The following is a 14,231-nucleotide window of genomic DNA, read 5'->3' as shown; positions in this document are numbered from 1 at the left end:
CGCCGCGCGCACAGATGTGATGCTGCGCCCCTCTGCGGGGGGTGGGGGGTGGGGTGGGGGGGGCTGCTTGGCAGATGGCGAGAAGCCGTGTTGGTGACCGATTGTCCATCCAATGGCACTTTCTGGGTGGTGGGGATCTCGAGGCCCTCAGGCACAAAGAGGAACACAGGGGACCTCCCTCCCCCGTCTCTGGCCTAGGCAGTCCCTCCCAGAAGTGTGTGGGGTGGGAGAGATTGGCTTGAGCGGAGAGATTAAGTTTTTACTCTCCCCTTCCGTAGGAGATCCGCTTTGAGACTTGCCAAGGGGCTGGGAAGGGAGGTGGCCGCTTGGATCACACCCAGGAGCGGATGGAGGAAGGCCTGCGATAGTGGGGGAGGAGAGAGGGCTGGAAAGCAGGATCTGCTGCCTGGTTCCGTTCGGGGTGCCGATGGCTCTTCCTGGGGTCAGCTTCGCAAGTCTGCCACCGCGGGGCCCTAGTGACAGGCGCACGCCCCGCCCTTTCTCCTCCCAGGACCTGCGGGCTTTTGTTATGCAGATGGCGGCGGAGGGCTGAGCCGAGGAGGCGGGAGCTGGTGGGGAGGAGGAGACGAGGGGAGGGAGGAAAGTGCAGCTTGCGCGACCAGCCTCCTCTTCCAACGTCACATTGTGAGAGAGACAAAACCCAGCGCGCCCGAGCTCACACGCGCACGCACACACAGACGACCCGGGCGCCTCTCCTGTCCTGGCGCCGCGAGAAAGCCAGCCTTCCCTCCCTCACTGGGGCACGGGGCTCCGCAGGCTCAGCGCGCAGCCCCAGCCAACCCAGAAGCCGAGAACGCCGGGGACAAGCCTCCTTTCTCCCCTGCCTGCCCGGCTGAGGCGCCCCACCCCCCCGCCCTGAACCCCGATCTTTCCCACCCGATCCCTCTAGGTTTCACGTGGACAGAGCCCGGAGCCCGGTGTGCCCCGGTTTGGAATCATCGTTTCAGCACTTCGGACAGCGCCCCGGGAGTGGCCCTTGGGTTGGCGATGGCGAGCGTTCAGCAAGGCGAGAAGCAGCTTTTTGAGAAGTTCTGGCGAGGAACCTTTAAAGCGGTGGCCACCCCGCGTCCTGAGAGCATCATTGTCGCTAGCATTACAGCCCGCAAGCCTCTGCCAAGGTAATGACCTCCTTCTTAAGGGGGAGACCCTGATGGGCCCCCATTCTGGCCTGTGCCCTGAAGGGTGGATGCAGACAGCTGGGCCAGTGTGCCTGTCTTTCCTTCACTACTCGCTCTCTCCTGCTGGAACATGGGGACTAATTGCTTGCATGACTGGGAGCTGGTGAGAAGGGACAGGGAGTCTTTAGCAAGGAGCAACACAGCTGTCTGCTGACCTGGCAGCTTCTGGTCAAGAGGTTTTGCTTGCCTAGGGTGGGTGGTGTAGGTGGGATACAACGACTGAGAAACTTTTCTTGGTATCCCAGAGCTCAGAGCAGGGGTGGGGAGGAATTGTTGTGGCTGGAAATGTTGTACAAAAAGATCTAAGGTTTGAACCAGCTGAAGCAGTGTTCAGCGCTAGTGGCACACTTCTATACTCAGCTCCCAAACTAGCGAGCTCTGAAGGTTTTGACACAAGCCCATATGCTGGTCCCCCCAATGCACCCCAAATAGCACCCTGCTCCGTGCCTTTCTGGCTGCTGTTGCTGCTGAATTCGGTCGTCGCCAGCATCCAAAACCAGGAACGGAGCTCAAGAGTCAGGGAGGAGCCTCCCAAGATCACAGGGATGGTCTTGGGAGAGTTTTATCTGGTCTTTCAAAAAGGACCCGAGTGCTTGGCATGCAGGCATGGGAAGGGATCCTTAGGTGCTGGTGGACACAGTGTGATGAGGGGAAGGTAAGGGAGAAGTGAAAGGGATGCAGAAAGAGGGAGGAGAGGATGTGGGGTGGACCGAGAGAAGGCTGAGCAACACGGAAACATTCCAGGGTGGAGAAAACCCAATTCTTTTCATGAATCGCTCAATCTAGAGGAGTTTGAGAATGAAAGGGAAAAGGCTGTGCCCTCTGCCAGGGAAAACCAAGGCAGTATGAAAACTCATCATTCGCTGGTGTTGGCTGAGCGGTTTGCTGGGAGATAAAGGAAGAAGTGGACCAGGGGAGACTGCTTGGAGGATTTATTAATCCTGGCAGGCTACATTAAGGGAGTAGATTGAAAATATGTCTGGGGAAGTGCTTCAGACAGGATGCCTGTCCTGGTACAACCGAATCTGAACTTTCCAGCGGCCGAGGGCTGGAGGACCGGCAGGGAATCGTACCTAAAATCACACTCGGCCTGGAGAACTTTTCAGGGTCTGGAAGGGGCCCGGCTCATCTTGGTCTTTAGAAAAATGGGTGCCCCCCATTGGGAATGGGCGGATGTGGTGAGGGGCCAGCAGGGTGTAGGGGCTGCAAGCAGCAGCAGCCAGTGTCTGAGGATGGGAGGGAGGGGCACCCTCTGACACAGGCTGGAGAAGGGGAACAATGACACCCAATGCCATCAAAAGCCGATGTTTCTCTGCTTGGAAGGAGGTTCTTTGTAGAGAGTTTTGATGTCAGCGGTTTTATCATCTTGGGTTTCTGCCATTTGTTCCACCTTTGGAGTGAGTGCACCTACTGTTGGCAAATCAGGTGCTGTGTTGGCCAAAAAAATAATGCCCTTGTCCAGGGGACCAGAGAGAATTTCACTGGAAACTAGCCGTGTGGCACTTGGTCTAGGGTCGTCCGTAGATTCAGCGGTCCGGGGAAAGGCGAGCAGTTTCCTGGTGGTATTTTAATTCTGCAAAGCTTGCCCAATGCCCTACTGGCTTGGTACCCTCACCCGGTGCCTGTCAGCCTGTTACTGGCATGCTCTTTTCTTGGTCACCTTCTCAATCATAAAAATTGCCCGCGAGGTTTTCCAACTCTCATGCTGTTGTATCTTTGTGTAAATCCCAGTCTCAACCATCTGAGAATGTCACAGTAGCCATGCCTCCCCACACGGGGGTTTTAACCCTGGTGTCTTTTAATGTCCTGGTCTCCACCCCTGAGATGAAGGTCTGAGCCACAAGCCCCTCACTCATGTCTTGCTGGACGGATCCTCTTCTGTAACAGGTGTGGCCTCCCTTAGAACAGACTCCGCACTGTGGGGAGCGCTGTACCCGCCTCAGTCCCCATGCCTCCCTGCCTGAGGTGCCGCTGGTATTATTTCTATTTCCCAGCTGACAAAACAGCTCAGCAAGGTAGAGCCACTGGTCCAGGACACTCAGCTGCGTGCAGAACCGAATAGAAATCCAGGTTTGTCTGAAGCCCAGGTCTGAACTGGTAACCACTCTGATGTACTGCCCGTGACTCCTGGTTGGGGGTGATGGGGGTGAGGAGAGTGAACAGAGGGCATTTGTAGTCAAGTTTTCAGGAAAGGCTGAGTTTGAGTAGTCTTTTATCAAGACTGCCTGCAAAACCTAAAACCTGGGTCATCCCCATTCTCACGCGAGTCAGCCACACCCCGTGTGGTCAACGTCCACCCCCTTTTTAATGTTCTGTGCTTACTTGAGGGTGAAAGTGCCGTGTTTCTAAAGCAGAGAGGTCTTAGGAAGGAAGGGACAGGGGCACGGGCATAGCCTGGGCTGGGCCCCAGCGGCTTCCTCCAGAGGCAGCCTGGGGACGCGGTCTCATCAGAAATGTTGTTTAGTTCCATGAGTCAAGCCCAGTTCGCAGTCAGCAGATCTGCTCCTGTCACTGTCTGCGGGGAGATGGGGAGGAGGCGGGTGCACCAGCAGCCAGTTCTGTGGGTTACACACTTGTTTGTTTATAGATGAGGGCTACCCCCTGAATGAACTCCCCGGGACATTTTAAGTCTATCTCCGAAGATAATTGAGTACATTCAATTCGCTGATTCCATGGCAGTGTGCATGCATCATGCAGGCACTGGGAGCAAAGCGTCCCCTGCTCCCTCTCCCCCACCCCCATCCCCCTCTGTGAAGCATCCGTACTCCCCCTTCTCCCTCCCTCCCCTCGGTGAGGCATACTTGATGAGGCAATGGCTTTATAATGTATCAAATTGCAGGCAGATGTCTGACTCAAATGTCAGAACAGTGTAACGGAGTGGGTGGCAGTACATCAGAGTGGTTACCAGTTCAGACCTGGGCTTCAGACAAACCTGGATTTCTGTTCGGTTCTGCACGCAGCTGAGTGTCCTGGACCAGTGGCTCTACCTTGCTGAGCTGTTTTGTCAGCTGGGAAATGAAATAATACCAGCAGCGCCTCAGGCAGGGAGGTCTGAGGATGGAGAAGGTAAAAGCACTCCCCACAGTGTGCAGGCAGAGCAGTCGTTTAATAGGCATCGCCTCTAGCACAGTCCGAGCTGCGAAGGCCGAAGGCAAGCAGCTGCTCCTCCCGGGCCTGTGCTCTCCGTGCCCACCCCTTTCCCTCCCCACCACATTAGTGCTGACAGTAACAATGGTGGGATTTCAACTCCTGGCAGGCAACTACATGGAGATGGAATTAACACACAGCAACTGGGAGCGGTCCACAATTCCCCTCCCTCAGGGGAAGGTGCGCTGCTTTCTGATCTGACTCGGTTGAAGAATGATCTGGATTCAGCAAGGATTGGCACAGCATCTTTATGGAGCATTCTTTGGGTTTGCATAGAGATTGACCAGGTGCTGCCAGTCTAGAGAAGGCTCAACCTCCTTGAAAATCATAATTTTAATCCCTAGTTCCATCGAATCTAGAGCGACTACATAGTCTATGGTTTCTATCAATATTGAAAGGAAGGGGGTTGCTGTGAGTAGTTCTCTCAGGATGGAGATCTAACAGGAACTATCCCAGGCAAACCAGGATGCAGGTTCACCATGGTCAGACCTCCCCCCATCCCAGCTGGGAGAGAGCAGCATGCATCAATAAGATCCACGGATTCTGCCCGCACCAAAGAGGTGTAGCCATTTCCCCTGGCATCATGAATTATCTTTGTTAATCGCTTAGTCGGGAAAAGTTTGTACCCAAGAAGTTTAGGCTCAAAGTGGAAAGCCTAGTGTTCAAGGCCAGCTCAAACTGTTATAATCAAGTGGACCGATAGTAGTTGAGGACTTAATGAGCATGTAAAAATCATTTGTAATTAGTATATCAATTGTTTGTGGATACATGTGAGCCAGTAAAGGGCTAAAAAGGGGCTCCCCCTTATAATGGGATAAGCATTCCCTTTAAAGGTCTTTTGGCAAGCTATTAATTTTCTTCGAAAAGCCTTTCTAGTCAGAATAGTCCAGAAGCAGACTTCAGCCCAGTACCTGTCCAAAGGGTCATAAATTCCAAATTATTGGAGATTTTTCTGCATAAAGGGAAAGATGGCCAAATTGTAAGTCAGGAAAAAAGCGTTTGAACCATTTAATTCAAGACTCCCCTTTGTGCCAAGAGATCAGTTAGCAGGTTTGTATTGACCCTGCTCTGGGGAGCCCAGTAAGGGACTGTGGGAGGGGGCCTGACAGCCGTGGTTAGGAGCCAGGCACGGAGGGTCATGGCGATGAGCGAAGGCTTTTCTCTGGGAAGGGCCTGTTATCCTTTGGGTCCAACCTCTCTCCTTCTGAAGGTGAAATGTGCCGAGGGGTGTCCGGGGGTCGGCAGGGGATCATGTCCGGCCGTCTGTGCTCATTGGTGGGGTGCTATTGGAGAGACCTGGGCTGTGGTACATGTTGGTGACAGTTGGATGCGTTAATGGAGTGAGTACACGCGGTCCCAATCCAGCAGGTCCGCTCTGTCCCAGCGCCACTCCCAGTCCTGACACTGGGGATTCTGAGAAGACTTGACTCTCGCTAGTATCAGGGGAAGCTCCCTAGACAGCCCCCTGGCTGCAGGAGGTTAGACATGGCGGCTGGTAGGGGCAGGAGGTGGACCGGTGTCCCCTGGAAGTGCTTTCTGGGCCTGTGGGAGGCTCCATGAACTCCCCCCCCCCCTCCTCCAAGCCACCCAGAGGGGCCATCCCTCGCAGCCCAACCCCCTTCATGAGGAAGGAAGCCTGAGTCACGTGCCTCCTGCTCCCCAAGCACCGAGGCAGGCTGCAGGGGCACATTCTCCTCCCGGGAGGTGGAAGAATGTGCAGGGGCTTAACAGAGCGGAGTTCTCTAATTGCTTGTTAGGAAGGCTTGCTCTGAAGTCTGAGGGAATGTTTCTGAGGCAGAGAAAGAAAAGTGGTGAAAGGCTTGAGCTCTGAAGTCAGAGCCACCCAGGCGGAAATGCTGCTTTGCTCTTTCCTGGCTTTGGAATCTGCCGGTCACTTCACTGTCCCATGCCTCAGTTTCCCCATCTGTGAAATGCTCAGCGGATGGGGTTGTAGTGAGGTGTGAATGAGATAACTCCTATAGAGAACATGGCCCAGTGCCCGGCACAGACCACGACCCCCGTGAATGGCAGTCTCCTCACTATGACACGAGCCACCCGCTGAGATGCAGGGAGAATGCCGCGCCCCTCACCACCCGGGTGCCTTGGCCTTGCCACCTGTCCACCCCACCGCTCGGGAGTTATGTGAGAATATGATGTTGGCACTCCCCGAAGAGCCCCTGGAGATGTGCAGAGCTGCTGAAAAGAACCTGACAGGCCCTGATGGCAAACTAATCAAAGAATGTTCCCGTTCACTGTTCGCGAACTCGTACTGGCTGTGTGACTTTGGCAAACAAGTTCACCTTCTCCATCCACAAAAGGGGCTAACAATGGCAGCCACCTGTGAGAGGTGTTGTCAGGACTGGACGAACTGGTTCTGGAAGGTGCTGCTTGGCCACAGTAAGGCCTCCATCAATGTTAGCTCTTGCTGTTAATAATCAGTCATAGTTTTTATTAGTCCTGCATGCCAGGCCCATCAGGGAGGAAAGGATGAATGAAATGCAGTGTCTCCCTTTACGGGCCTTGGAAAGTTACTCACAAACACGCGTCTATATGACACGAGGCAGGCCGTCTGAAGTACTACAGAAGGTAGGCGGGAATAAAGAAGGGGATGTGGAAGCCAGAGGAGGGGGAAACCCTCTCTGAGGCCGGAGTCCCTTGCTTATAGTCACACAGTTACCCTTAGTTATCTGATCTGTAAAGTGGCAATGATTTGTTTATTTCATCAATTTTACCTACAAATACAAGGGATGATCAGAAGGAATAAGGCCTTTATCCCCAGTAGAATCTCAAGAAAGATCTTTTCCCAGAAGAGCAGCAGGTTAAACTCTGGGGTGGGGGGGCGGGGAGAGTGAATGCGGGTGAAGGAGGGCCCGTGGATTACAAAGCTTCCAGCTTCCCTGGCACTGGCTCAAGGACGCAGGGTCTGGTGTCGGCCGTTGGGTTTCTGGCTAAAGCGAGATTGCGTCTGCATCAGAGTGAGCCCACACACGTTGCAGACAAACCACGGGGGAGTGAACGCACACCTGGAGGAAGCTGCATGCGGCTAAAAAATAAAGTTGTACCTTCATTCATTCGCCAGTGTTACTGAGCTCCTACTCAGTGCACGGCAAACAATGTGAAGTTCCTGCTCTTGCCCAGGGAGAAAGATACTAAGTGAAGAAACAAACATGTAATACAAGGCCAGGTGGTAAGGAGGACTCGAGAGAAGAATCAAATTGGGAGAAAGAGATGGAGGGAGGGGTGCGGGGGCTGGGGGTGGGGGCTGCTGTTGGATGGAGAGGTCCCGGACCTGGATGAAGGAAGGGAGCAAGCCGGGCGGATAACTGGGGGAAAGTGTGTGTCTGAGACCGAGGATACAGCAAGTGCAAAGGCCCGGGGGTAGAAGCATGCTGGGTGTATTTGAGGAACAGCAATAAAGTCAGTGTGGCTGCAGCAGAGTGAGAGGAAGGCTGGAGAGGACTCCATAGATGTAGGCAGCAAACAGAGGAGGCAGTGCCTGGGAAGCCAGCTGCGGACTTCCCTGTCCAGGCAGGAGGTCCCGTGGGGCTCCTGCCCTCTCAGTCAGGGTCCAGGGTCTGCTCTGCTTCTCTTGGCTCCTCTCTCCCAATTCTATGCAGCCAGCGGTGACTTTGAATAGCAGTGTCAGAAGCTTAGCTGGGCCCTCCATGTGTTATGGACAAGCATGAAATTTACAATCTCTCTGATTGTGATCAATCAGATTAGGAAATTGAAAAAGACACTGTTTAGACTTCCAAATAGCAGTGGCAAATCTTGTTCCCATGACGGTGAGGGTTTGATGTATCTCTCATATTCATGCATGCAAATCTAGACTCTCCCCCTCACCCAGCAGCCCCCTTCACTGCACACCTGCAACACCGTCAAAGCTACCGTCTCCTCTCCCTCTCTCTCCTTCCCTCCCTCTCTCCCACCCTCTTTCCTTCTCTCCCTCTTCTCCCCCCCACTTATCTCTCTCCCTCTTCTCTCCCCCTCCCCCACCTCCATTTGAGATTTTGCTGAGGGAGCTTCCATACGCCACAGCCTGTGTGCGGACCTCCGTGAAATAAAACACAGAATTAAGATGTCATAGAGACAAAGCCAAACCAAATACAGGAACAGTGCCGAACCCTAAAACAGTCATTAAGTAATTCACGTCTACATGTGTCTGTTCAAAACAAATAGGAAGATCCTCTGGACGCAAATGTTTCTCATCAGGAGATTCCCTAGTTGCCGGATTCCCAGGGCTTACATGCTGCTGACAGCTTCGCTGAGCAGAAACACCCGGTCCCTGTTCTCTGGCTTCGTTAAAAGTTAAGCTTACGCAAGTGAGCTGGGATTTTACAAGGCAGCCCACTCCTGGGGGAGGAGAGGTGCCATCTGGGCCTGAAGTGTGTGCGTTCATGGAGCGTGCACGCACTCACTCACGGTGGGAATGTGTGTGCTGAGCTCCTCACGCCGTCATGTGCCCAGCCCGGTGCTAAGCACGTTTCACCTGTTGTCTCATTCCATCCTCACCATAACTCCAGGGACAAGCATTTTTAAGAACATGTTTTACAGATGAAGAAACTGAGGCATAGAGAGTGGAAGTGACCTGCTCAAGGGCACATGGCTGGTAGGACTCAGAATGGGGAGAAGAGCCCAGAGCGCTTAATGGATATGTTTACAGTTTAGCACACTTTGCAGAGAAGGAAAAACTGAGACCAGGGAGGGGAGTGTGGCTTGTGCGAGGTCACAATGTGGAAGTGATGAAAGTGAGATCTGAACCCGGGTCTGCCCGACTGCAACTGGCTATGTTCTTCTCTCCCTGTCACTGTGGTTTGGCTTTGAAGGTTGTGGGTGTTTTTGCTTCGTGTTGCTCGTCTTGTATTAGTCCAGTCTAGGCAATCGCCATTGTTATAATCGCATCTCACAACACGCTGCCCTCACCTCCTTGCCCATTCTCCACACTGAGCGAGCCAGAATAATTCAGAGCGAGTCAGATACACGTCCTCCCAGCTACAGACCTCCATCACTATCCCTTGGTTTGTAGACTACAGAGCCAACTCCCTGCCAAGGCCTAAAGTTTCTTTAGGGGACAGTTCCTGCCCACCCCCCAAGATCATTCCTAAAATACTGCCCCTCACTCCCTCTCCTCTGCTGCACCCTACTCCTTTTAGTTATGCAAACTTTCCATGACCTTCCTGCCTCAGGGCCTTTGCACGTGCTGCCAGGAAAGCTTCCCTCTCCCCAGGCCTAATCTGCACCTACTCCACTTTGAGATTTCAGCTCAGGTGCTGTTTTCTGAGGGAGTCCTTCCCAGACTGGACACACCCCACATTGAAGCCTTTCTTAGCGCTGTAGTACCCTTCTTGGTTCTGGACATGTAATATTATATTAATTGGGGATCATTGATTGAAATGTACTTCTCCCAGCAGACCATAAGCTTCATGAGGAAGGGAATGTGTGTGCATTGGTGTATCTCTCTCACCTGATACATAGCAGAGGACCAAACAGATGTTGGTGGGATGTATGAATTTTAACACTCTCCCTTCATCAAACCACTTTCATGCCTCATAGTAGAAATTGCCAATATATGAAAACAGCGATGTCATTTCCTTTGAGAACTGTTGGAACTACTGAGGTAGAGACCATATCTATCTCACTCCTTGCTGTATCTCAGCACCTCGGACAGTGACCACAGTTGGGGGTCTTTGAACATTTGTAGAACGAATACTTAATGAAGGCATGCAGGTATAGAAGCACATGTTACCGATGAGGAAACTCGGAGCCGGACCTAGGCACAGCGCCGTGTAGCATCAGAATTTTAGAGCTAAAGGATTCAGAGATCACCCAGTCTCCTCAGTTTACAAGTGGTGGGTGAGGGATATGTTTTATAATATACATAACATTTTGGAACAACAGTGTGTGTGTAGAATTTATAAGTAAATACATATTCAGGATGTCTCAAAAAATGTATACGCATGTTAATAGCTGATAGCTCAATTTTGAAAATGAAATGTATTTTCAGTAAACACCACCTTTATAAGTATTCAAAGTGTGTGCATACATTTTTTGGGACACCCTATATGTGGGGGTTTTAGTCTCAAAATCTCTTACTGAGAGGCGGGAGATCGAAGGATCTTTAGGACCTGCTAGTCTAAGTCAGCTCCTCATTTTGTGGGTGGGGGATGGAGACCCACCAAGGGGGAGGGGCTTGCCCAAGGTCCATGGCCTGAGCCAGCCCGGGTGAGCTCTGTGTTCAGGGAGGTGGTGTTTGCCCACCGTCAAGGTTCATATTTGCACTTCCCTGCTGTGACCAGACACCACTCTCCCTTGCTCCCCGCCCCCACTGTGAGGTATGGCACCTGCCCCATCGAGACCTCCGGGCAGATGCCGCCCGGAGCCTGGTCTGGGATCCTGAGGAGATGTCCATCTGTGCCCAGCCTGTGCCCAGCAGAGCAGGTGAGCAGCTCTGGCTGCTTCTGGGATCCTATTTCAGAGCTTCCAGCTGATAAGGAGGCTTTTGTTTGGCCAGCCTGGCTTCCACGGCCAGGTGGCAGGTGACAGGGCCCAGCCCACTGTCGCAGGGGAGGTGTCTGGGCAGTGGTGCAGGCTGGGCTCAGGGCCACCGTTTACCGTGGGACATCTGTTTCCAGAAGGAAACCACTCCGTTAAAGGCACCTTCCAATGGTCAGGTTCTTACAAACTGGCATCAGCTCACAGAGGGGACCTTTGAGGAGCTCAAACACAGCTCTTCATGTTGCAGACGGGGAGACTGAGGACAGAGGGCGCACAGGGAGTCAGTCCTGTGTACGCCAGTGTGAGCATCAGAGCGGAGCTGGAACATGGACCCTTGACACCAGTCCTAACACCCTACCTACACTGCTCAGAGTTCCTCGGGGAAGAAGGCAGAGAAATTAATTTATCCCCATTTTACAAACAGAACTGGTGAGGCTCACATATGCAGAATGACTTGCCTAAAGTCACATCATTGAAATAACCATATATCGTTACCGCTGCTGCCGTTGTAGTTAAACAGTTACTATTGATCTCCTGTGATCCTCACAACAGAAAGTGCCTGTTTGATGTCAATGTTCTCATAATGGCTACTAACCATAGTTCCTGAGGACTGACTACATGCCCATCACTGAGCAAAATGCTTTCTCTGCAACATACCACTAATCACTCATTCGGCCTGTGAGGTGTTAGATACTATGACAGTTTCCACTTTGAGGACGAGAAAAGTAAGGATCAGAGGGGTGAGTAACCTGCCTAAACTCGCGCAGCTGGGTGATGCCAGAGCGGGCCTGGACCCTGTGCGGGTGGGACACCTGCCCTGCGATCTCCCGCACAGGAAGGAACCCCAACTGCCGCAACCCTTTATTTTTAAACTGTGCAGAGGGATCACACCCCCCTTCATTTGTTCACATCTCCCTTCAGCACCGCTTCTACTAAACACAAAGTGTCGTGGTAAGTAGCATTTCCTCTGCTCTCGAGTTGCTCACATTTGAGTAGAGAAGACGTGTCTATAAATAAGTAGCAATTAGCAGGCAGGCCAGAGTTAATATCGTCAAAAGGAGAATTCCTTAGCAGCCGGGTCTTCAGAACTAGTGTCAGCCCTCTGGGACTAGATTGGGCTCCTAGGCCTTGGCTGGGCCATCCCGGGCTAAGTCCATTACAATCAGATTGAGCCGGGTCATGGGAAGCCCCGGTCCCCACAAGACGGCCCTAGAGGACAGGACCCGTAAGTGAGCGCACTTGGCCTGGGAGCCCGAGGTTGAAAGGGCTGCTGACTCTCCAGGGGGAGGTGCCTGTGGAAATCACGGGGACACACTGAGGCTGGCTCCCTGGGGCCTGTGGGAGAGGGGAGCTTGCTTAGGGGCGAGGCTGGGCTCTTTGGAGTGAGGTTCTGCCCTTCGGGACTGGCTTCAGCTGTTTGGGTCTGGGCTAGGCTCCTCCCTTGGAGACTGGCTTTGGCTCTTAGGGACTAGGCTGGGGTCTCAGGGGCCAGGCTTGGCTCTTTGGAACCAGTGTCAGCCCTTTGGGACTGGATTTGGCTCTTAGGCCTTGGCTGGGCTATTCCAGAAAAAAAGGAAGGGGGTGGGGAAGAATTAAACTGTGAACAGGTCAGTTGCCCATGGTCATGTAAGTCAGTGGCAATGCCTTGCAGTTTAGACTTCTGTTCACGAGCTCAGCTCCATGGCAGTGGGTAGATATTACTTCCTTGTATCTTCGCCCCAACCCTAGGCAGGAGGTACCATCATCCCCATTTGGTAGATGGTGGAAGTGAGGTCCAGAGGATTTGAGCAACGCGGCCAAGGTTATCCTCTTGTGAGGGTCAGAGTTAGAATCACAGCCCTGATGCGGTTGCCGCCACAGCCTTCTCTGCCACCCAATACCTTCCCCAGAGGCAAGACAGCATAAGGCGTCCGGGTGAGGCCGCACTGTCCTCCTGCCTTCGAGTGTCTATTAGATGAGCGTTTCCCGGATCACTTCTGTGAGGCCGCTCTCAGGGGCCAGGGCAGGGTCTGCTGGCAGTGAGGCTGCCCTCAGGTGCTGGCGGGAGCGGGGGTGGGGGTGGGGGGTGGGGGGAGGGTGTGCTGGGTACTGATGGTTCCTCAGAAGAAGAATCAGCCAGCAGGAAATGCCTTTCACGCTACAAGTGCTCTTCCAGCAAGAAGATGATCGAGCCTCCCATGAAGAGGAATAACCCTTCACAGGAGAGGAGAGATGCTGGTAGTTAATCACATGTTTCCTTGACCAGAGCTGGACTCAGAGGGCAACGCAGAGGACAGGGGCTGGGTCGTTGGTGCCGAGGAAGGGGCTAGGAGGACCGATGGTTGTTAAGCACCAGTGTTTCCCACTTCCTTGCACTAACTTGTAGGGTGAATAAGAGCAGCCTTACATTGTAAGGAAGAACACAGGCCCAGAGAAGTTCTTTCACTTGCCCAAGGTTGCCCAGCATAGCAGAGCTCTGGCTATTGGCCATTGGTTCATACATGTTACCATGGTGACACCCATCATTCCTGCCCACAGGGCACCTTTATGATCTTTTGGAACATCTCCCCCTCTCCCTTCCTCCCTCCCTCCTTCCCTTTTACTCCCTCTCTCTCCCTCTCCTCTCCCCCCCTCTCCTCTCCCCAGTCCAAAGGTAATCTTTCTCTACTCTAGAGGAATTTTTCTTCCTGTGTGTTTCTCCAAGACTCTCTGTCACCCATAAATCCCCTTCTCCTAAAAACTTTAACTTTTCCAAAATGCAAACGCTAAGAACACTCTCATATTCTTCCTGTTTTCAGTCCTGACACAGGCCTCCCCTGAGGCAGTGAGGGTAGGGCCCAGGATCTGCTTAAATGGTCAGAAGAGAGGAAATACAGGGAGGAAAACCGTCACGTGAATCAATATCAAAATATTACCCCATGGCACGTGCACTATCGCCCTTCATCCCCTCAGCCTTTGAGGTGGGTGCTATTGCTGTCTCCAGGTAACAGACAAGGAAGCTGAGGGTCGGGAAGGTTAGGGGGCTCCTCCGAGGTAACACAGCAGGAAGTGGATCTAGGATGCAAGCCCAGGTTCGTAAGGCTCCAGCCATCAGGGTTTCAGCCCATGTCCTCCTAACACACGTGAGGGGGAAATCAAAACTGACCGGAAGGACACGTGACTTGCCCAAGATCGAGCAGCAGGTCAGCAGAATGGGAGCCAGCCTTGCTGCTCAGGAGCATGTCAGTCAGGACCTGCATCGAGTGGACACCACCTGCATGCATCTGGGCCTGTGCCCATGAAGTTCCATCTCCAAGGAAGTTCCACTCAGCACCCAGGAATGAAGCTCAGAGAGGAAAGAGAGATTCCTTAGAATGTCCACCAAACTACAGAATGAGGCAACTGAGTGGATAAGGGCAGGAAGGCCAAAAA

At 53.0% G+C, this 14,231-nt stretch overlaps 1 protein-coding gene across 1 annotated transcript in view; it reads left to right on the top strand.

Moving 5' to 3' along the window:
- The first annotated feature begins 621 nt into the window (after nt 1-621).
- The window catches only part of SRRM4 (serine/arginine repetitive matrix 4), a 120,276-nt gene continuing 106,666 nt past the window's right edge, over nt 622-14,231 (top strand). Inside the window, exon 1 of the mRNA XM_059675789.1 lies at nt 622-1,139. Coding sequence (XP_059531772.1) covers nt 1,009-1,139 — 131 coding nt within the window. The 5' untranslated portion in view covers nt 622-1,008. The remainder of the gene's footprint in view (nt 1,140-14,231) is intronic.

The sequence above is a fragment of the Myotis daubentonii genome, chromosome 19, assembly GCF_963259705.1.
Source record: "Myotis daubentonii chromosome 19, mMyoDau2.1, whole genome shotgun sequence".
In the NCBI taxonomy this organism is placed as follows: Eukaryota; Metazoa; Chordata; class Mammalia; order Chiroptera; family Vespertilionidae; genus Myotis; species Myotis daubentonii.
The sequence above is the reverse complement of the archived record's forward strand: the minus strand, read 5'-3'. Positions and strand labels throughout refer to the sequence as shown.